The 24,764-nt window shown below is 38.2% G+C and overlaps 1 protein-coding gene across 2 annotated transcripts in view; it reads right to left on the bottom strand.

Annotated features, from left to right (window-relative positions):
- LOC116267505 (protein FORGETTER 1) overlaps positions 1-21,463 on the bottom strand; it is a 73,743-nt gene extending 52,280 nt beyond the window's left edge. Inside the window, exons 1-10 of one of the 2 annotated variants that reach the window (XM_031649255.2) lie at positions 20,942-21,463; positions 11,613-11,678; positions 11,251-11,424; positions 9,771-9,901; positions 9,494-9,570; positions 7,595-7,776; positions 7,245-7,322; positions 3,993-4,125; positions 2,549-2,609; positions 2,377-2,458 (exon numbers count right to left, since the gene is read on the bottom strand). In XM_031649255.2, the coding sequence (XP_031505115.1) occupies positions 2,377-2,458; positions 2,549-2,609; positions 3,993-4,125; positions 7,245-7,322; positions 7,595-7,776; positions 9,494-9,570; positions 9,771-9,901; positions 11,251-11,424; positions 11,613-11,678; positions 20,942-21,349 (1,392 nt within the window). In that variant the 5' untranslated portion in view covers positions 21,350-21,463. Of the gene's footprint in view, positions 1-2,376; positions 2,459-2,548; positions 2,610-3,992; positions 4,126-7,244; positions 7,323-7,594; positions 7,777-9,493; positions 9,571-9,770; positions 9,902-11,250; positions 11,425-11,612; positions 11,679-20,941 lie in introns of those variants that run through there. The other variant, XM_031649257.2, reaches the window with a different exon arrangement.
- Between the last annotated feature and the right edge of the window lie 3,301 nt (positions 21,464-24,764).

Consider the following 24,764-nt stretch of genomic DNA (forward strand, 5'->3'; position numbering starts at 1 on the left):
GCTGCCATGAACATTATACTCAATCTCTAACTCAAGTTCAGTGTCGTCGAATGAGCTGCAAACACACAAGCTGACTAAATTATTCTCATAAATTATCTATCTCATGCTTTTCTTGAGCCTTGTTTTAATTTTTGTTTTCATTTGATATGGGGAAAGGACTCTTCCTCAGAGCCTCTCTCTCTCCTTAACTTTCTTTTCCTCCCCACACACACACACGCATATGGGTAATCAGTTCAACCAGTCTCTTTTTGGGACTGGTTTTCCAGGTCAAGTTTCCCCTTATGATCCTCAAATCCTAAGGTGGGTCAGATGGTTGTAGAGAGAAAAACAGAGAAAAATAGGATGGGGAGAGAGAGTCGGTTAGAGAGTGAGAGGAAAAAGTAGGGGTGAAGAAACCACTCCCAAAATGGGACTAATGGACCACACGCTCTATATGTGTGTGTGTGTGTGTGTGTACATATACAGAGAGAGAGATAGTATGCCAGTTAATAGGATGGGGAGAGAGAGTCGGTTAGAGAGTGAGAGGAAAAAGTGGGGGTGAAGAAACCACTCCCAAAATGGGACTAATGGACCACACGCTCTATGTGTGTGTGTGTGTGTGTGTGTACATATACAGAGAGAGAGATAGTATGCCAGTTGCTAAGTTGCTAACTTGTCTTGGTTCGAGGGCAGGCTTTGGCCATGTGGTTCCAAAGGCAGTGGACATCAGAAGATAAAAAAGAGTACTAGGACTTAGGAGAGAAGAAAGAAAGGATCTACCAGCAACTTAAAAATGAAGTCCCAGTGCTGCTTTGTTCGCATACAAAGGCATTGAAACATACAATAAGGATAACATTACAAGTTTAGGATTATATCCCTGGATTATGTCATTGCTTAGAAGAGTTAGAACACAAAGCATCACAATGTTATACACATGTAGATAGATGGGAAAAGGATGCCAATCGTCCCTAGCATCCCCCAGTTGAAGATGTTGCCAGTCATAACTGCCATCGGATGAGAGCCAAGGAAAACTAATTCATCCGTTTTAAGCATCAAAAAATGAAAAAAATATGGGAAAAAATAGATATCAAGAATATGTCAATCACCCCCAAGTTGGACATATTGCCAGTCATAACTGCCTTAGATGATGCCCAAGACTAGTTCATTCCCTTTTAAGCATGTCTATTTTTGGAAAACACAATTTTTCCAATCTTTGAACTGCATGCCCCTCAGAAAAAAATTAGTTTTTGAAATCTTCAATTAAAAGCTGTGAGGGTAGGTGCATTTATGGATAGCCAGGTCCAAAATTCTTTTTATGATCCTCCAAACTCTATACAATACAAGGAGCTTCTTCAGTGCATATTGCATTCCCTAGACGATGGTTGAAACATTTGAGATAATACCAGAATCAATTCCAACTATCCTTTTTCTTATGGAAGCACCTGACAATAGCAATGGAAACCATGTAAGGTCCCAATTTGATAAAGTGGCCAATGGCTTCAACATACTTAATAACAAGAAAAAGTATAAACGGACCATGTCAAGTTGAACCATTTACAGTCAACAGGAAGTTATCACGTCAATCACTAGTAAGGTATGCACTAATGTCAGCTAGGAAAAGTGTGCACTCAGGGGCGGAGGCATGGGCCATGGTCCCCCTTCAGATTTTTAAAAAAATCAAAACTTTACTTGTAAATTTTAAAAATTTTAGTTTTAGCATATACAAAAAAATTGAAAAAATTATATTTCCACCCCTTTTAAAATTTTGAAACTATAGTTCCGCCCCTGCGACAAAAAATTCCCAGCTCCACCCCCATGTGCTATCATGCCTGCTGCATGCCACCAAGCAGTGATACTCTAAATGTTTGCAAGTTCAATACCGCACATGCACACACAAAACACACAAAAACAATGCACAATCAGATAAAATTTCCCTAACAAGTAGAACTTTGTTTCCATCATCCTGGTATGGAAGAGAAATAGATGAGGTTGAAGGCAAAATCTTGATCAAATAGAGAAGGGGAAGATATGATACAGGCAGGAATCTCCGAAACACACAATTATTGTATATCAAGTTATCAACAAAAGAAAATGATGACGATGCAGATAAGCCTGTGCCAGTTGCATGAATGTCAACTGAGATACAATTGTCCAAACCAGAAAAAAGAAATCTGCTCTTCCCATTAGAAAACCACAAACAATGCTTAAGGTGGGTGCATAAGCACAGAAAAAGCAGATAAACAGTTTCCAGATTCAAATTCATATCAAGAATCAGTAAACATAGCCGCTGTAACGCCTTCATTTGGAAGAGAAAAGAAGACAAATTGCCATAGCATGGCTTGATTATCCTTCAATTAACATTATGGTCAAACATTCTGAAGAAAAAATTGAACTTACCATCATCTCTGCCTCCAGTGGAGCTTCAATAACTTCAAATTCAGCTCCTTTAAAGCTGAGAGTTCGACAGACATACATACCCCTATACATAAAGTGATCAACATGTTAAAAAGTAATAAGATCAAGTCATCAACCAATACAGTGCTTTGTGCTAGTACTTGAATCTACCAACCTCGCCTTCATATCCATAGCAACAAGCTCCAATGCACCAACACCACCTTTTTCAAGGGCTCCTGAAAACAAAGCACATGAGAGTTCATCAACTTTCTAACCAAAAGCAAAAATGAGATTAACACATGACGCCAAGTAAATAGTCAACACAGACATACTAAAAAAGAAAGAGAATTGAAGATCGATACATGTCGTCCATGGCATATGCCTTGACTACGAGCTTAGATTTTCATTCACACAATTCATGACCAAAATTAATCAATTTATATATATCTTACCAATCTCAGACAAATGTGATGCAACACAACACTTTGGTACCCACCAATTACAAATTAAGCACCAAAACTCTTGCTTTAACAACTCAAAAGCATGCCTTAATGTCAGCTGCGAAGAAAATAATAATGGCCAGATGACTTAAATGACTATATACATACAAGTCAACCATATGGAAAAATGGAAATAAGATAAACCAAGATTACATGTAAATAACTGCTTTCTGCCAACATCAAGTTAATCAGCAGTGAAAATGCCATATCACAATAAGATATTCTACATAAAGGTACATTCTAAAGCACCTACATTATCATTTAAGTGAATGTAATTATTTACTAACTTTAAAATATACCTAGGAAGCAAAAATGGGTAAAATTAGGGATGAAGAGACATTTTGACAGGTTGGGCTGGAATAAAGCAGGAGAGCTGAGTTTCATGGTGGTTATTAGGTGAGTAGAATTCTAGGTTGTCATTCTAGAATTGTGCTACTTTTAAGGATTAGGAGTATACTTAGTTTAGATTATTTAGACTAAACAATTGTTAGGATGGTCTAGATTCTAAACCTTGTTTAATTTATACAGATATGAACTTGATCCTCTTTAACCAGTTTTGACTCTGATTTATTCAAACAGTTACCAATTATGGACCTTTGGTCTTCAGATATTATCTGAGATCATCTTAGAAGGCATCCTTTGATGCATCTCCCTCAAGCCACCAACTTGCGACAAGATGAAAATGCAAAAACAATGATGAGTACAACTATGATTTACTTGTAGAGTTGTAGGGGGAAGGGAGGGTTAAAAATTACGGTTATGGATGATGCTGTCACATAAATGAAGGTAGAGGTGCAGGTGCAGCCTTGAGCTCCGAGCAATTCCAAAGAACTTGGGAGCAGAGACAAAGTTGTACTACTTTGTTCTATTACCAGCCTGCACTTTGAAGGAACTTTATCATGCCTCGAATTTGGCATAGAGCTTCTCAGCAAAATAAATGGTTCCAGTACTAGCTCAAAATTCACAATTCCACAGCCCATAGTTTAAGTGGTAAATGTACACATTTCTTTTTCAGGAACAAAACGCTTTGCCCCTTTTGGCAGATAGATCTGATTATTCATAATATTTGGAGCCTCAGCCACAAACTGTAACTAAGCAGCAAAGGAAAAGGCAGCAAACCTAAGAAATCGTGAAATTGAGGGAAGGCTGTTCCTGTTCCCCAGAGTCCAAGCCGTACCATGTAACCCATATTTCGTGGCTCAGAAGCACCAGTTGCAGAACAGTAAACAACGCGGGTTTCTGGCAATCGTGCCTGCAAAAGCTATGATGATCAATTGGTAGCTAGGCATATAAGATCAAGAGCAAATTTTTGCATATACACAAAAAAGGTAGCTTCAGCTACCAAAGTCTAGCAGCCTATGTTGGCAAGTACAAGCTGAACCAATAAAAACTGTAGGCTACCAACTTCTCAGATAATGTTACGGTAACTGAAGAAGATATTCAACTTCCTCCAACACAAAAAAGAAGCAAAAGGAAAGAATTCAAGAGACTAAGAGAAAAAATACCAACTTCATATTATCATATATAGGTTCTCAACAATGTAACAGTGCAAATTCATGCTACACCAGGTTGTTTAGTATCGAGTCTCTGCATAAGCATGCATTTAGACTAGAGACAATCATAAAGTGCTAAAGCTGACTATTTATTTAGAACCTTTATAAAATCCAATCTACAGATTAAATTTCTATATTCAATCCTAACATTTTTGGACATTCTGACTCATCTACATGATTGGATTTGTGAAAAATAAGTTTGAAATTGTGGCCAATAAACATGGATGAATCATTTTGCAAAGTATGTGTCTGGACAGCCTAATATCTTGACACTAGCTAATATATATAGTGACCAAATGGTGACTCTAGAGTCACTATTCAAAATTTTACACCAAATTTTACATTTTTTTTTTCAAAAATGTTGTTACATTCCCACGGGCGGCTGCCGGAGTTCCGATGGTAGGAAGGGGGAGGACCAGTGGGCCCACCAGTGACAGCAGGGGAGCCCGCTAGTGACGGCAGGGTGTGCCTGCCAGCACTCCACCCTTCCTTCCACCCGACCATGGGTGGAGGGCAACTGGGCAGGCCCAGCGGCCCTTCCCATGCCATCGCCGGTGGGCCAGCCGAGCAGCGCCGGCTGGCTGGCCCGCCGACAGGGCCAGCAGTTAGGAAGAAAGAGGAGGGAGGAGAGAGAAAGAGGGGAACAAAACTGAACCGTCCGATCAAATCTGATCGGGCGGTTCAGATTTGATGTCCCTAGATGTCCCAATAAATTGAATATTACCATTCAGTTTTCCTATATATATACCAGTGATTGGCAGGTACTAGACCACTTGGGTAAAGCATAAAAACCAGACCTCTTAAATTCATGTTAAAAAGTGTTCCAAACAAAATGTCAACCTTCTAATGTGTATATAAATTATAAACAATATAATCATGCTTTAGTTGAAGTCATTTTTGTAAAATATTTGATCTTTATGCTATCAAAATTTTGATGTCATAAGAGCCGTTAATTTTTTTACAATTAAAAAAAAATATTTAAGTAAGAAAAAAACTAACTTAATATATGTTTCTCATCAAATCACTCTTACAATCATAGCTATAAGGTTAGGCTTTAAAAAATATACTTTAATTATTAATTTCAATAGCTCTAGTTTTCGCATCTTATTCAAGTGATCTATACCTGCATCCAACTCAACTCAGATCTGATGGCCTATGCCAAATCCATGTTCCGCGCATGACTATACTTGCATCCAAATCAATTCAGAACTGATGGCCAAATCCATGTGACACAGATTTCTGCCCATCCATATCCTAGGGCACCACAGTACATTGATGGGATGTTGTTACTTAGTTTGTCATATCATGTTGCTCAGGCTCAGCAACATTAATGGAAGACATCTCTCCATACCTAGATGCCATTCCACTTCTAATGTACTCACCAGCTTTTGAGAAATGAAATATCAGGTTCCATTATTGTGGGTATCAAAATTATTTATCATTCTAAGGTGTCATGATTAGGAGTGCACAAGTTAACCTTGAGTCGAGAGCTAAACTCATTTTGAGCCATTCAGACTTGAGTCATTTAGGCACGAGCAAGCACATACAGCAAACACACACACACACACACACAGACATTTACATAGGATCTTTAACACTAACATCATAAATAATAATGTTGGAGTACTTATTGCCTATTTGTCTATAAAGTGTAAAGCTGCGCTTGAAACCTCTCTGCTCATATTTGCATTTCAAATTTGGGAAAAAAAAAACATTTTTTGATATTTCATCAGCTAAGCTAGAGCTGGCCCAGCATGACTCAAATTCAGCTCCTGAACATCCTTAGTTATGGTTCTTTTGTTCTTAATAGGCATTGTTTTCTCGGTATGTATGTTGAATTCTCACTTTATCTTTACAGAAGCAAACCCTGCTTCCTTACCAGAAATAGCCTGTTCCAAACCAGACTTCCTTTTCTCCAAACAAAGGACTGTCTTGTGCCTTGAACTATGTGTTCTATGACAATTGTTCCCTACCTGAACATTTAATGTCCATGTACCCCAAAGAATAAAACTATGTCCTCCTTTCGAGACCCCTAAACTTCAAAGGGTCACTTTTTAATCGCATATCTACCTGCAACCATGTGCATCTGGTGTTCAGCTGTGCGTTAAAATCAAGGTCTTGGGTCAATAAAACTGCTTATGTAACATATCATCTAAGTAACAGAAGTCCAAGCCATCAAATACCATAATTCATGAACAACTAGCAGAGTGATAATTTTCACCAGTGGAGTAACTATCTCCCGCTGTAGACTCTTGATTAGCCTTTGCCTCAAGCTTCAATTTACCTCCGACTTACACCTAAAACCTCCAGCTTATTAGGTTGAAATCTTGGTTCATGATTGATTATTCATTGCTCGATCATCATATTTGGCAATTGTAATTCTTGCAAAGGGCATTGAAGCAAGAGAAAATAGTCAATTAATACTGCGATTGAAAAAACCATAATCTAAAGCACTACATACATAAACATCACATGTTGACAAACATGAAGTGATGACCAAAGGTTGAACAATCATATCTGAAAGGAGTAGGCACTTAGAAGTTTGAAAGATATTTCATACTACATAACAAGGCTCCAGCATGAAGCATAACCAAGTGCGTGAGCAATCAAAAAAGTAAACAGGAGAAAATTTAAGAGCTAAGCAATTGCAGCAAAGAAAATTTTTCATAAGGATAAAGTTCTCCTCAGTACTTTCTTCTTGTAGAACTTCATTGCAAATCAACCAACATTAGTGACTACTGACTACAAACCTATGGTTACAGATCCCATCATGATTCACGTACAAGACATCCAGAAAAGTAACAAAATTGGACTTAACCTGAATTTCGACAACTGCTTCACCCGTACGAGTTGCTTGACCACCAGCCTCCGGGATAAGATTTTTTGCCTTGTGACACTGTGATTAAAAAAGAATCTAGTGTTATGAAGCAGACAGTAACTCCCATTATAAGTACGATCTTGGCAGTACCAAGAAGAGAAATGTTCTCAAGCAAAAAAACTACAATACGGGAAACAAGATGATTTTGTTTTCATGCTTTGAATGAACTGGATAGCTTAGAGGGAGGCTAGGCAAAGCTGCCATGTAAAGAGCAGAAAGAGCATGTGGGAGTTGAACAAATGTTACATGATTTCATGACAAAGAACAAGAACAACTTATAAGGCTTTTACCTCATCGAATATTAAAAGGCCATCATACTCTGGTCCACACCACTGTATCAGCTGCTGAAGACGAGAACGGCCTTTGTCAGATGATGCAATCAAGCTACTGTAAGTCAAGAAAAGGACCCCTTCTTTAATTCCCACTGACTTAGAGTCAAGCTTTGAGTAAGGAAGCTTATTTAGTGCATGTACTGCAGCCAACATGAGCAAAAGTGAGGAATATTACTAAATGTTTCACCTTGAAAGTAAATCAGAACCAAGTTTATGAAACCATATATTATGCTTTGGGAGCTGTGGAAATTGAATTTTGTAAGAAAAGGCATGATGAAAAATTAAGTCAAGTTGGAAAATAAGGTACTTTGCACGATTAAGCATATAAGAAACAAAACAGGACCTATTCCACATGCATTGGGCAACTAAAAAAAAGTTTATCTATTGTACGTCTCATCTTTACTCATATGTACGTAAATCAGCTAGAGAGCAACTAGGCCAAACTCAATCTTTTGTCCTTTTGTGCAAACCAAAAACGGACCCATATAATATGGTCTGACACTCTGAAGCCATAATTGCTTCACTAATGAAGTTTTCGTCTTCCTCCCTCTCTTTAATAACTGCATGTGCCTCTCTCATAGTTGTAAATTTCAATACAGGGTTGGACATTTGGACGCATCAAACCAGCTCAATTGTCAGTCTACAAGGACCCGAAGAACAGTGGCAGAACTGGGGGCCTTCAACAACCCTTGAGATTTTAATACAATAACCATAGTCTCCTTTCAAAAAAAAAAAAAAAAAATCAAGCTTTGCCTCTGCTGCCGGGTTTGACCAGTTCAAAGCAGCCCAACAGCCTGGCCGCACAATTCCCATGTCTAACCACATGGATTCTATGTTCAAAAACGTAAAAATGACATACAATTTATGTTTTTGATGTAGAGATCAGGCTGTATAAGCTTAAAAATCAAGTGCATTTGAATGTAGTAGAGGCCTAAGGAAAATGGATCCGAATAGGCCATTTGAATGGCAGGCAGTTGTCAGTGATGGAAAGCTGCTCTTCTGACTTAAGATGGGTCCCACATGGATGAATGAAGGCAAAACAAAGAAAGGTTAGGGATGAATGAAGCAACCAGTTCCTGTGATTCTACTCACTGCCAAAATCATTCTCCACCTGTTTTATGAAACAAAATTGCGAAATGATTCACACCAAGAGAAAGAATAAGCAAAATAGAGAAAGGTTAGGACACAACAGAAAGGGTTCTGCAGTTCCACTGCTGCTGTAGCTGCACTGAGTATCATCTTACAAAAACCACGCCACTATCTTCTTTGGTGATCCACCACAACATATTTGTCCAGTAACTCTTTTTCTTGTGGCGTTCAATCTTATTTGCTCCTGAACTATCTCTTTTCCCCTGCAGGTATGCACAATATTCCACTAACAATTTGAGGTAGTATCATTTCTCAAGGATCTGCCATACCCAACATTCACTTTGTGCTAATATAATTTTTCTTCTCTTTCCTCTTCTTCTATTTATTTCCTTTCCAATGGTCCCAGTACCAGCAGCAACGATTGCACATTCTCGATATCTGCAATTCCACTCTTGGTAGGTTTCAGGTTGTAGCAGGCATGCATTTTTTCTGTTAAAATGTGTTTCAAACTACAAAATTCAACCGTTCATAATGATTGGACTTCTAATATGCTACTAGACATTTACATATACTGTCATCCTAATGATTGGACTTGAAGGAGATCATTTAAGCAATATCACACAGATAAATGATAAAACAAAATAAACATAATGTTTATGTTAATTGTAGATCCTCTTGAAAATGCACAGCACACAAAACTTGGATAAAAAGGGGTCTATATAACTGGAAAATTAGAAGTCGAAAAGAGTTTGAATGCACAGATAGTACCTTCAATGCATGAAGCACCTACATCGTCCAAATCTCGCCGTGCATCGTACTTCAAGTCCGAACCTACAGATATCCACCTTATGACAAATGCAATAAATAGACCAGTTATATAATAAAAAAAAGCAAGTGGACTTGAGTATGTGCAAATATAAATCTCATCATACCAGATCAAAAGTACTGCAAGAAGAAGAAACTTATCATAGAATCCAATCTCAACACCTGGTGCCTAATTTCAAGAGGCATGGCAACAAGCATCATGCAGCAGAAATGAACTTACAATGCTTTGTGTCTTCCATGATGCCAATTTTCCCATATAAGCCCCGCAATTGTTCGTCCTTTTCCAACACCAGCTCCATCTCCCATGAAAAAACCTGCCCTTGCACCACTTGAAAGATGCTGGGCATGTCTCTGTGTCAAAACTCAACCTTATGAGTGGAAGACAAGATAGTGGATAGGTAAATACGGTTTCTCTGGCATGCTCATCGAACATATCAGTTTACATGCCTCCTGCCCTCCTTAATAAAATGTGTTTGCAGATCAAGCCTCAAGTTTCTAATGGCACATTAAGCATGTATACCCATCAATAACTCTAGGAACAAGTAGCCCGAGCAGCCTAGGCCTCATCTTTCAGTCAACAAGCATAACAGCCTAGAACTATCATTCAGTTAGACTATGCAAGGTTTCATGCACCCTCCGGGTGAGCAAGGGGTATTAAGGTTTCATGCACCCTCAATCAGTTCCAGACATGGTAAGAAATATCAACGACACATATATCCAACAAGATAAAAATAAAAGGCTTGCAACATTATGGGTTTCTTAATGAGTATATAAGATTTTTGAAAACTATAAAAAGGTAGACAAATAATTTAAGATATATAAGACATATTAAAACCAATTTTTAAAAAAGGTAGAGAAAAAGAAAGATAACTATCCAATTTCCAACATATAGAATAGAAATAATGGTAAGTAACTAGCATATGAATATAGTTTTTGGGAGAACCAGAACACCTTTTCCAAACATTGTTCTGTAAAAAACATAGCTTGAATAATCACAACACTTTCAAACATCACCAGCCACTACAAGTGTGGTTCCAGAGCACCATGATGTGAAGTTTCCAGTGATGTATATGTAATTAACACTTAAGCTCGTAGTAAGTTAACAGTTTTCATTTACTTATGCTGATTAGAAAATTTAAATAATAGAAATGATATTCTCAAGCCCATCAGAGAAAAGCCAAATGTCAAATGAAAATCTGTTAAATTTTGCATCCTCAAAAATTTATGATCAGATGATTTCTTTTGAGTTCATATTGATATAATGGCTATCAAGCCAACTGGAGTGAACTTGATTTATTTTGTTCATCTGTACCACCAGATTAGATGAGCTTGGTGAATCATCGAAAACACACCTTCAGGAACCTTCGTCGTTTAATTACTGTAAAAGTCTTTGTGGACAACCAAACCAAAATGACACATTCAGTTTAGAATCAATATAGAATCATTGACAGAAGATGGAAGCGGGAACTCAATCATTTCATAACTCTAACATGCTCAATCTACGTTGGATAACCTATGCTTGATAAAAAAAAATTTGATTCAGTTGAAGAGTTTGCTTTACCAGGACTATATGCCTACAGATATTTCCATTCTGACAATTTTGTTAAGTACACCTTGAAGAACAAATGGAACCTCAATAAAGAAGGATGGGAATGAACAGAAAATGGGGAAAATTTGAAGGTGAAGAATTTGGAATGAACCTGGCAACTGTAGACTATCGTCTCTATCTGCAAACAAGATAATGATTTAGATTTAACAATCTGATCCTTGATTTTCAGCTCATACGTTGGATCTGGAGGCTGCACAGCTGACAATGAAGAGGTCTCCACAACTGGATCTGGATGAGGTGGGCCTATTGATAATTTAGAAGGCCGCTGGAGAACAAAGAATTGCTTTTAACTAAAAGGTTCAATTCTCTTAACAAAGAATTAAGAGAACATTAATTTCTCTTAATTGACCTAAGAATTAACATCGTGATGTTAAAAAAAACAAAAAGGAAAAGAACTGGTCCTGATTTAAATAAAATTGCATTGGCCTTGCTTTTGTTTGTGCAGATGCTTACATAGTCAGTAAATGTTTCTCCAGCAGTTCCACCCTCATCTTGTTCTCGCTCCATGTCTTCTGCTACCTGTGCTTTCAATATTTTGCTCACTATTAAGGATACGTCTATTTAATTCAGTAAAAAAAAGAACAATATTGAACTTTAGATGCAATTGATCCTTGTCATCAACAAGTACAAAAACCAGCAAAATAAAATTATAATCCTCTGAGTCAGTTATTCTTTAATATTCGAAAGTCCTTTTCAAAGGTCTGTTGCTATATTATTAAACAATCAGTCCATTAGCAAATGCAACAATTTAAACAATAGTAAATAACAACCTGTCAAACCAGCAACATTTTGAAATTTTAAACAATCATGAATCATGCTTTGGCGATAGTTAAATGCCTAGATCTGGAAACTTAATTATCAATCCTGCTTTCATCAGATAAATTCCTTTCATCCAAGCATCTTTGCCCAGTTAATAATAATTGAAATTCAGATAGCATTTACAGCATAAAAATTAGAATGTCCGGGACCATAGTTGACACCTCACAGAAGGCAAAAACCACTTAATATGCCTTACAAGGTAAAACAGACAAATGGACCACATAATCCCTCAGAAACAATTAAAAAAGCACCATTCGGTATTAAAAAGCAAGCACCAGTACTCAAAAGGCAATAATTTGCCAACAAGTATCACATATATGTTGGAGAGGACAACTTGTCTTCTAGATCATGTAATTTTTTTCCCTGCACAAGTGTATCTTAGACTTTCAACAAACCAAAATTAAATACTCAAAAGCCCAGTTGCTAATACCCCCAACATTTTCCAAATATTCCAAGATATTCATCTCTGTTATCATAACACTTCCACATTATTGTTAAAAGACTTGTCACTAAGATCATTCTCAAATATATCTCAGACAGATTTTTTTTTTAATTTTGCTTTTTTGAGAAAAATCTCTGAAATCAGACATTGTTTAACCATGTCTCTTAGGTCTGTACATACGATTGGAAAAAAAACCAAGAGGGCAGGTTAAAAATGCCTCCTTCCTCTTCACTCTTCCTGAAAAGAAAGAGAAAGGGGCCATTAGGCCAGTAACCTGTCCCATCTCTGGCATACATCAAACATGCCATTCTCTCTTTCTGAAAAAAAGAGAGGGGGGAAAGGAGGCCCCTCTCCCATGCCACTTTTATGACATAAGATAGGATTGCAGAGAAACAATGTTCCCTTCCCTCCCTCTTTCTTAAGAAAACATAATGTAGTCTCCCTCTCTCTCTCATAAGTGTCAAGGGGGGGTGCTATGCCATTCCATTTGCTTTTCACCAATTTTTAAATATTTAAATTTACTAGTGTTGAATCTGTGTTCCCCATCTTTATCTATGTGACATATTTTAAATTATTTATATTAAATTATTTAAATTTACTAATTAATAATTTAATTGAAGTCTCATTTATTCATTCATTTTATATCCCCAAATTTAAAATTGCAAACAATGTAATTAATCCTTTTGTACTAGTGTTGAATCTGTGTTCCCCATCTTCATCTATGTGACATATTTTCATTTTTCTCTCGCTGGATGGGAAGTGAAGGCAGGAACAATTATAATCCCTCAAGTATTGCTAATCTCACATCTCACTTGCTGAGAAGCGAACATGAAGGGACTGTCCCTTCTCTCCAGTCCAGGACAGGAAACATGACTACATAGAGTTCTCCTCCCACTGCTTGTTTTGCATTTTTTTTTTTTTTTTTTTTCGGGGGGGTCAGACGGGGACAGGGGGTGGTGGGGTGTTGGTTGCAGGATGAGCGGTTGGGATTGGAGTGTATGCACAGTTTCAGCACATTATTTTTTGTTAAAATTCATGGGTCACGTGTTTAAGAAATAAATCATGATTGTCTAACCCATCAAGTTTTCATGCATTTGAGCCATTGATCTTTTACACCCTTGATTTATCATTTATCTTGTTTTACATGGACATGATGAGAACCAAAATATGTAGTTTTCAAATACACTATGTAAATAACATTTATAAATATATTTTAATCATTTGATCGCTTAGTCAAACAGTTTTAAGGTGGGCAACATGATGCCACACCATCCAATCTCTCTCTCTCTCTCTCTCTCTCTCTCATATTACACACACACATACACACAAAGACAGGGAGAGAGATTGAAATGCTCCTTACCAAGATATGCCTATTTATGGTAATTCTTAATAGCTTTTGCAAATCTACCACTTCAGATGCATTTGTTATTCATCATTTGCTCAGAATAGACAAATGAACCCTATAGGAAACATGATTACCTTTTAGGCCACAATATTTACCAAAACTTCAGGCCATTGTCTTCCAAATTGGTATATCCCAACAAGAGTAGACAGATCAAACTACATAAGCTAATGTGTTTCTTCTGTAACTGAACCATGTAGACGTGATCTTATGACTCATTTAGAGAAGTTACCCATTTATGTCACATCAAAAAAACAGTGGCCGTTATTAGACCAAAAAAAAAACATGGTAAGAAATCAATACATTTTATAAAACCAGATCGAAATTAAGCATATCTTGTAACAAGTAAATAAATGTACACACACGCACCACAAACTCAAGTGTGACTTCTAATTGTTCTCAAGTATGCCTTACCAGATATCTCAACTGAAATTTATGAACAGTTTGAATTTTGAGGTGAAGTTAAATATCATAGACAAGTTTGCTATGGTACTTACGATCGACGCTTGAACCATATATTTTCTATGAAATCTTAGAACTTCCTAATGCCACAATAGGGCTGAAAATAAACCAAGTAGCTCATGGTTTGAATTAGTTCAACTTGCACAAAGTTCATCTGCACTTGGTTCAACAAGTTAATGAGAAGTGAGTAAGAGACAGCTCTGGGACTAATTAGCCAAGTAAAATCTGGTTGTGCTCATTCAAAGCTATGTCACATAGGTGCGGGGTGGGGGTGCGGGTACGGGTGCGGATGCTGGAGCGGCACATTTCAAAAAATTTAGGTGCGGCGGTGCGGCGAGGGTATTTATTATTATTATTATTAATTTATTATTATAATATATATATAATATATATGACAACAAATTGTCTATAAACCACAAAATTATCAAATAGAAAAATCAAAATTGCAAATGCAAATCATGATATCATTATCAATCATCAATTCAACAAGAAATATACTCTAGTTTTGAGTTCACAGTTCCATGGATGCACGAATTGACCATGGAAAAAACCAATGTGTTAAACTTGAGGAGAAACCACCTTCCTGTGCAGTTGGTTTGAATTTTGAACAAGTTTCGTAGACATAGACCTTTAGGGAAGGCTGGTCTGCGGAAAAAGAGAAGGCTGCATCGTGCATGAGCCTCTCAAAATTGTTCCAAATCTCTGAATACAGGGAAAATGGAAAATGGAAAACATATACAGTCTAAGAGCTCAGAGAAACAATCTAAGAGCGGCAGAGACAGACGAGACAGGACAGAGAGAAATCAAAATCGAGCGGCAAAGAGAGACGAGACAGAATAGAGAGAAATCAAAATCGGAGCGTGATATCAGAATCAAACAATAAAAAGAAAAAAACACACTGCTGCAAAGAGTGAGAGAGAGATTTTACCTTCGTTTACCTTCCTAAATGCAGCTTCATTCGTGAGTGAAGAAGAAGTGGAAAGATGTGAAAGAAGAATAGAGCAGGGGAGCAGTCTGATCGTTCTTTTGAGTACAACCACGGGCAATTAAACCATTTCACCGAAGACGGAGATGATGCCGCCGGTGGAGGACATAATCATTCAGTAGAAGATGGAGAGAGAGCAGCGGACGGAGACAGAGCAGCGGGAAGGGCACGAGATCATGCCTAAATTGATTTTTACATAAATAAAAATTTGAAAAAAAAACCCAAAAAATGGATGAAAATGTCCATGGTGCGGTTTGACAGTACCTGACTCACCTTTGACGCGAATGAAGTGCGCATCCAGAATTGGAAAAAATAGTCGGGTGCGGCAGACCGCACCCGACTCACTTTAAATGTCTCTGGGTGCGAATCCTGGTCGCACCCACGTCGCGTCGACGCGGGTGCGGGTCCAAAAACGCAACACTTGTGTGACATTGATTCAAAGTTAGCTCACTTAGGCTTGTTAGTGGCTAGTGCAATAACCTATTAACGAGCTAGTTGACTTGGATGTGTATGGGGGTCTAGACAGAACATTTTCAATGAGGAGCAGACATGCAGCAGAATAGAAAGGGTCACTAGAACTCCTAAAACAAATGTCACATATATCGTTTATGGGTATCATACAGCAAGGTATTTCTCAAGTATAATAAAGAAAACTATATTTCTTGGGAAAATCTCAGCAATTTTTTATATTAAAAAAAATTAAAAACCTTAAAAATTAGGTAAAAGTAAAATAAATAAAAAATTAATAAGGAGATATTGAAAATGACTAGATAAACATGATAGGTTGTTGGTGAAAAATAGTATAGATTAAATAATAGTCATGTGTAGGATTACGATGTAATAAATTTTGTTGGTCCCCATGCTAAACCCAATTTACTTAGCTGCATGATGTAAAGGATGAGTGAGTTAATGCCATGGGATTCGGGTTTCATGAATTGAGGAGAACGTGGGCTCTCTCTCTCTCTTCTTTATTGCGTCTAATTTTCTGGTTAACCATCTCCCTTTTCTTTATTACATCTGTTACTACTTAATCTCCATTATTACATGCACCTTTCAGCTCTCTCTCATATTTCATATGCCTAATTTTCTGAATAGAAACTAAAAAATATCTCACGTGCAATAAAAGAATGCAAAAAAATAGTAAAAAACCTTTCTTTTCATGCTTTTTATTTTCTGGCACCTTTTTCAAAAAGATGTGTTTTACTGGCATTCTTTTGGCTAATTCGCATTTAAGATCTAACATATTCATTGTTTCTTTTTGAATAAAACACAATATTTGTGACAGTGTGTAAAACAATGAAAACAATTCTAAAGGTAATCATTTCAGAAAAAATGTTTGAAAGTATCATAGTTTTGTGAAAGAAGATAGAATGCAGCTAGACATGTACCTATTTTCTAGTCAGCTGCAGAGTGCAATCAATTTACTGGTTGAAGTGCAGATATGATCATTGACTGCTATCCTAGATGTGCTAGTGGCTATAAGTTTTATGGATGGATATGAACGAGTACCACGGCTAGAGTAAATATCACCATTCACCATCTAGTCTTAACTCTTAACCTATCATTCTTAGTCTCATAATAGAGGAAGACCAGCCTCGAAGCATCTATTGGACACTTTGTCATGGCATTGTAGCCTTTTCTTCTTCCCTGTTCACTTCCTCTAATCATCTTCAAAGTTTAAAGAGTACAGATCCAACAACTTGACAAAACGCTAGATCTTGTCATATCAACATGACTAACACTTATAACTGGTGTTTCTCGTTCATTCCTTTTTGTTGTTCTTTTATTTCACCTCATTATTATGTTTCTACTACATCGTTTGCCCCTGTTCTCACTTATTTCCTCTTGGCCCGCTTTCTTTGTCTATTTCTATTTTTCCAGGCTTGCCACAAATTTAAGCCATAAAAACCCATAATGGAGCACCACTACTGTACTTGTGTATGTATATTAGTGGTGCATGTGCAAGTGTGCAGTGGCTATGTGCTTTTACTTTATAGCTATACAGACAAGATCCCAAAAATACATGCATGCAAAAAGTATGTCTTTTTGTGGCTTAAAATTGTGGCAGGCATGGGAAGCACTAATGTATTTGTATATGTGTATGTGTGTCCATGGGTTGACAGGATTATGTCTGTGTCTCCACTGTTTCTTATATTGTAGTGATAAATGGCAGAGAGGGGAGGTTTTTTTGTAGCCATCGGGGACTTGGTCAAGGTGATCCCCTCTTACCATATCTTTCCTTACCATAGTTGAAATATTTATTTGTAAACTCAAGTGTGAAGTAGCCACCAACTGTATTCAAGTTCCTAAATTAAGAGCTATGATATGAGGTCACTTTCTCCTATTTTGGCATATGTTGATGACATTATTTGTTTTTGCAAAGCAAAGTCTACTGTAGTGATTAATCTGCAACAGTCTTTATGAGCTTTTGAAGCAAATGCAAGTATGAAAATTAATGATGACAAGACCATAATCATTCAATTTAAAGTTTCAGGCAAAGTTCTTCATCATATTCTTACTTGCATGAGATAGCAGGTGAAAGGACTCCCATTCTCCCACCTTCGTCTCCCAATGTCTGTAGGGGCTATCAAAGAAGAGTATTGTCAACCTCTTCTTCAAAACGCTATCTTATGTTGGAAGACTTTGCCTTGTTAAGGTTGCCACTTTACAAATTATTGATTATCAGGTTCGTGCTTTTAGGCTGCCCATGGGAACCTTATCAAAATTGACGAGTCAAATAGCAAGTTTCATTTGGGGTGACTCTGAATAATCCCATCATTTTCATCTTATAAGTTGGGAAGATTTGTGTTTTCCTACAAAAAAGGGAGGTTGCAACCTCAAGGACCTTCCAATGCTCAAATCGCACACATATGATCCAACTAGCAGCCAGGGCTGCTACGTTGGGATCTTCCCTTTGGGCGATGACAATAAGAGATAAATATTTGTCCAGATCCAGACTTTGAGTGGCTAAAGTTTCTAGTCGAATTTCTTGGTCTTGGAAGGGCATTTTGTGCGGATTGTAAGAAGTGGCCCATCTAACCCCATGGCATTTGGGGAATGGTGAACTAATTCAGTTTTCCAAAGAGCATTGTGGGCTTTGTAATAATAAAGTTTCTCCAGACTATATTTTCTGCTCCTTTTGTGAGTAGAAGAATATCATCTCCTTGAATTGAACACCTTCTCACAAATTCTCTCAATGCACAGCAGGTTGTCAGGCTCATGTGGGGCCAAAGGGAGGTTCAACAAATGAGTTGCAGTGGCATCTATGATGTATGGAGGAGCCCAAGAATTCTTAACTATGGTCTACTAAAGCTCCTCCTAGTTCCAAATGGTTTCTTTTCCCGTTTGTGAAAATTGCCTGTTGACCGTCATGGCATCCCGCTACCTAATCGATGCATACTATGTGAGATAAACGAGGAATCAGTGTCACACATCCTTATACACAGCAATTTTAGAAAAGAGATATGGAGACATGTCTTTTATAGATTTAAGACAAAAATGCCAGTAGTGGATAATTTCCAGGACTTACCTAAGAAAAGGACCACTACCTCTTTCAACACAGGCTGGATGGCCGATGCTTGGCTCCTAATTCCCCCTCTTCTTGTAGGTAAAGTCTGGAAATGCAGGAAGTCTAGACAGCATCCGGGAACTTATGTTATTGTAATTCAACAGGCTGGACCTTCATTTGGTTGGATGTAAAGTCAATATTACTCTCTTCAGGTGTTTCTTCCTCAGGTGGAGCTTACTCAAAACTTGACCAACTTGACGTTTGGTTAACCACTAATATTGTTCCAGGTCACTGGCAAATTATTGTAGATACTCACTATTCCCTCTAGATTTCCTCTGTTGTAGGGTGCAAAGCAAGGAAGACTGACTTTGCAATTTTGAACAACAATAGTGTTCCCCTTAAGGTCAGCCTCTACTGCTGGTTTCTAACAAATCATGGTCTTATTGATAGACTGTTGCAGTGGGTTCCTCACATCCAACTTGGAGTTACTATTTCTATAAGCCCCACTAAATGGTGCAACCTTCTCAGCAAAGCCATCAGGGCTCCTTCTGACTTGCAATCTAGGAATTTCTTGTTACTAACCTACATAACTTTTGTCCATATTCCATGTTGTAACCCCATTTTTGAGGTGGCTGCTCTACTTCTTAGGTTTGTTCATTGACTAGGTAGTTGTTTTGGGATTCATTTCCTGATGTTTAAGGGATGCTCTTACCACCTTTGGTATATGTAAATGTGCAGTAAAATTTTGGGGCAAACCTCAGCAGGGTTGCAGTGGAAAGTCCAAACACTATACGCATGCAAGCACACGTCCTTTTCTGCAAGCTCGGACTCCATAGTGTTCTCACGTAAACAAGATAACCTTATCTGTTGAGTCTACCCAACTTTTCGCAAAGTGTAAACTGTAAAGAAGGTTGGATCCTTTTGTTCTAACTTAAAAACTAGATAATCAGGGTGACTTTCCAGGACCTTAATCTATCAATCAATTTTTCCAGATGTCACCAAAAGCAACTTCCAGGTTCCTTGCTATTTGCCCAGTCTTACTAATTCCTTGTCCCTATATGCATTTCAGAGTACCGCAATTGGATAGTCAAGAAGTGTAACATTTTACTAGTATTTTGTTTTATCTTTCCCCTATTCGAGGTGGCAGTAAGAAATTTGTGAACAAAATAGAGGATGAGAACAGGTCATCCTGTTAAAACTGCATTATGTGTCAGCTAAGAGAGGGGCAATAACTGTAATTGGAAATCTACAAGTATGACTGCAGACGAATTGTTGAGAAACCCACTATATTCAAGGCCCCATGTTTGAGACAGACTGCATCCCATAAACTAATATAAATAACTCACTCTGATCCCAAGTCAAATGTCACAATGTTTAGAAGCTCTCTCTTTGCTAGTTTATATCTAACCAAGGATGCCAGTGTGCAGGAATAACAAACGTATTCACACGGAGATCTATGCGCAAGATGTGAAGACCCTGTTAATCATTTAATTCAATCAAGTAACTGGTTCTCCACTTAGGTGGTCAATAACAGCTATGAATAAGAGTAAAAGACTAAAAGTACATATCTACATGCAGGCGCTCACTGGGGAAGCCAATTAAATTCAAGTCCCAAGTTTCAATCAAAACATGGCCTTACGTTGCTAGACTGTTCATCTCTAACCAGGCATATTGTTGTACAGAAAAATGCAATGTTATTCTTGTGTAGTTATGTGTAAATTATAAAGTAATCATGTGAACTATTCAATTCATCCAGATGGCTATCCACGTATTTTTCGTTAGTGAAGTTCGTGAAGCTGGTCTGTGTACAAAACCGACGAGGCAATTGTCTACCAATGAGAAATATAGTTGGAACGACTTCGCATATTATCTCTTCACGTCAGCAAACAGTTAGCAGATTATGAATTGTTTTGCTCCTGCCAAAAGCTTACAATCGATATCAATTTCTAGTCAAGCCAGTTTTTATTATAGGAACGGGCAAGACGAGCATAAGCTAAGTTAATTCCAATCAAGCAGGTGATGGAAATGGAATGCAACACGAAAAAGAGAAAAAAAGTCAGATTCAGAGTCAACAGCGATCCTGAACGAGCAAAACAGAACCGACCTGAAATATCAACCCGAAGAAACAACCAAATTGAAAGGCGAAAGAGACTAAGAAAGGAACCTCATTGACTTCTTCAGCAGGATCTTCGCCGAAGGCCGGCAGCATCAATGGGTGGTTGGCCATGGAGGAGAGGTAATGCTGGAGCTTGGTAAGGTCAACGGCCAGGTCGACACCGCACTGTGGGCAGGCAAATCGGGCTAGCCCGTGAGGGACGTTGAGGAGGGCTTTGCAGTGGGCGCAGGGAAGCTGGATCTTCGTCGGGTCGATGCCCTGTGGCGCGGCGCCGGCAGCAGCGGCAGAGCCGCGGCCGCCCTTGGACAGGAGCTCAGGCGGGAGCATCTGAGGGAGCTTGCACCTGGGGCAGCTAAACTCATTGATCCCCGCGGGAACGTTCAGGATTTCCCGGCAGCCGGAACACCGTACCTGACATCCGAGCCCCGCGCCAGACGGAGATGGGGAGCTCACCATTCTCTCTCCCTCTCTCTTTCCTCCCTCTCCTGACAGGATGGCGGGAGTTGCAGGAAGAAAATGGGGAAATTTTAGACGAGGGAGACGTCGAGAGGGCCAGACCGAGTCTTTCCTCTTTTTCAACCTATACGCTCCCCCATCCTCTTGTAATGACGGTGAACACGTGATTACGCGAACATGAATGCGGGCCCTGCTTTGACGCCACCTCTAATTCTTAGAAGGAATTATACTTCATCCTGAACGTGGCAGAAGGCCGCTTGTTGACTTGTTTTGAGAGCTACCTTTTGAAAAATGCCAAGTGTCACTGTGGGAGAGGGTAGGCTGCCTTCGAAGAATTGAAAGTTCATCACCCATTTCGAGAAGTGTCGCTAATGAAGCTCATGATCACGAAGGCATGAGAAGGAAAGAACATTCTACTGATAAAGTTTAGTACCTCAGATACATAAGAAATTCGGAGAATTCCGACTTCATTTTCGAAGATAAGGTAGTTAACATCATGTTCATGTCAAAACGAGACTGCGATCTTAAGTTTCTTAGCAAACTCTTGCTTCGTTAACTCTAAACATAGCCATCTATACAATGTAATGTTAAATAAGATGCTATGAAATTATTGTGCTCTTCAATCAGATGTTCATGAATCATATGTTTGAGTAATGTCGTGCATTCATTTAGGATATATGATATGACTATAGATGTTTTAGATTCAGCAAGTGCTTGACATAGACAAACTTATATGAACACATGTTTTAAGAGCACAACGTTCTTATCAAGTACCCTAGGAGGTTTCAAGTTCACATTGAATTCAATCTTCACCAAATTCGACTTTGTGTCTTACCACATTCGGATTTGAGCTCCAATTGACACCCTGACCATATGTTGAGCTTGATCTTTCGTCCAATCCCAGTCTGGAACGGGCGCATGCTAATTTCCAATGCAATTGGTAATCAGGTTTGAATTGTTTTACTTCCATATCTGAACAATGAAATCAAAATCGAATGAATAATACATCTAATCTATTTATATTCCTACTTGAGTGCTGCGTGGTAAGCGTGTCTAATTGAATTAGACATAGTGGCAGACTTTCGTGACTTTTTACTTGATATCCATCTAAATGAAGTTTTAAAAAAGCAAATGTTAGAAGGAAAATTCACACACACACACACACACACACACATATATATATATATATATATATATATATATATGGCAGCCACGGCAGTGTTGGGTGTGGGCTACTAGGCCACAACAAACTCATTAAAATTTTCATTGAAAGACTTAAAATCACAACATGATAACTAAAAAATTTAGCTACTCCAGGCCTAAGTTGGTGACTCAAGTGTCCTTCAACCAGAAAATCCTAGCTCCGCCATGAGCCACGGCCCAACTCACTATAACAACACGTTTGCTCTTACTTTTAATGCATTTGTTATAACCTAACTTATTTTGTGACATCATGGATATGACATTTCCCCAAAACAAATCCCCTCATTGGAGGATATTTTAATAAACCTTCAACACACGAAAATATATTTGCAGAAAGCCATGGAGAGATCATAATTCATTGCCCGTGTTAAAAACAGGGATAAGGATGATGCCCACTACACTAGCTAGTAGGAATGTGTTTGAATGGTGGGGAAAGTGATCTGAAACGTGTGTTCATAACATGTTTGAGAGCGTCCCGCGACATCTTCCAATACCATTTTCTTGTGACGATTTCAAACATTTTGTCTCCTCCTGAAGGTGCGACAGAAAGAGGGTGAGTGTATACCTAGATAAAAAATTTGTCTCTCTTTCAATTGTCATGCTGAACTTCTGGGGCGCCGGTGTTCGAGATCAGGCTCAATGTGGAGGATCACGTGGAAACGTTTGGTCTTCACATGTACCAGAGCAAATGGATTGGCTACGGTATAAGGGTTTTCCAAATCACAGGGCACCATATCCTTATTAGATCCCTTCAATGTCGACAATGTTCGTTCTGTATGGTCCATGTTCTGTTCTTCTTCCTTCATTTTTTTCGGAAAGCCTGTTCTCATCCTGTATCATTTGCTCCCGGACCTCTGGGTGACCTTGAGCCATAGTTGGCAAACTCGCTAATCCATGTCAGCTAAGATCATCCATTTACTGAGCCAGAATCATTTAATTACATGTTTTTTTTTGTCGTGCATTGCTGAATGTTGAGTTTGTTATTTTTTGAATCGATGAATATTACAAACTGTACTAAATGTACATAAATAATCATATTCAGATTTAATTGATGAAAAATCAAACGTGAAGTCCTGATAAACTTACTTTCCTCATAAATTTATAGAAAAAATATACTATAAAAAATGATAACCTTACCCAGCAGAACCATCAAATAAACTCTTTGACATGGTGACACAGTCTTCACTTGATCTGAGTCAGAGTCATGAGTTTGTCAACTGTGGTTTGAGCTGATCATGTTGAGGATATCACAGAGGGTTTGTTTTGTACCTGGTTCATGATCGACTTTCGCAACCATTGTCATGCGGCCGTGAATCTGCATCAGAGGCCTGCTGTTGACAATAACTTGCTCATTCCTTAATAGCAAATTGTGCAAGTTGATGGCCATTATAGTTTGTTACAGTCAATTTGCATGGGTTGTGATACTGCTTAAAAGACAACAAGCAATTTTAGGCTTCATCAGAGTCAATTCAACCCTAATAAGAACATGGTTAGTTGCATGCCAAAGTCAGGTCCTACCAAACAAGCCTCACATGGGCTGCATAAAAGAGCTACCGGCTTCGTATATGTGGAGTACGAAGGGACGGCGTCTCACACAATTTCACATGTTCTATTGGGACATAGGATACTAGATGGAGTACAGTCTGTAGAAAACCTACAAAGCACATGGTTACAAATTATTCTGTTTTTTTACCGAGTAGACGGTAGCAGAACATAGAGAGGGGCTTTAATATATACCCTACAATTTAATGAGATGAATGGCAGTTTAAGTATTACACTGCACACATGCACGAGTCTGAATTTATTATTAAGACAGACATGGAATTAAACATGGACAAGTTACCAAATCATTCCGCCAACTTCGAAATAAGAAGTCACTTCCTAATTTCAGCATTAAAATCTATTGATTCACCATTAACTACAAGGGGGTCAAATAAAATGGTAGTAGGACTACGATAAGTAATATCATACATCAAATACATTTTACCATCACCGCATTTAGAGGAGGAGGCTCGTAAACCCTTATATGATACTTTGCCTCTTCATGCAGAATTGCATCCGAGGATGCTTCTAGTCACATTACTACCGTGTCACGATGGCCATGTAGAGAAACGGCAGCATCACATGTCACTTCTAGTGCATCTGTTGTCTGCGTGCATGTGCAGGAAACTAAGTAATCAAACAGCCAACTCAGTTTCAATCAAGAATTAGA

The sequence above is a fragment of the Nymphaea colorata genome, chromosome 14 (genome assembly GCF_008831285.2).
Source record: "Nymphaea colorata isolate Beijing-Zhang1983 chromosome 14, ASM883128v2, whole genome shotgun sequence".
NCBI classification, from domain to species: domain Eukaryota; kingdom Viridiplantae; phylum Streptophyta; class Magnoliopsida; order Nymphaeales; family Nymphaeaceae; genus Nymphaea; species Nymphaea colorata.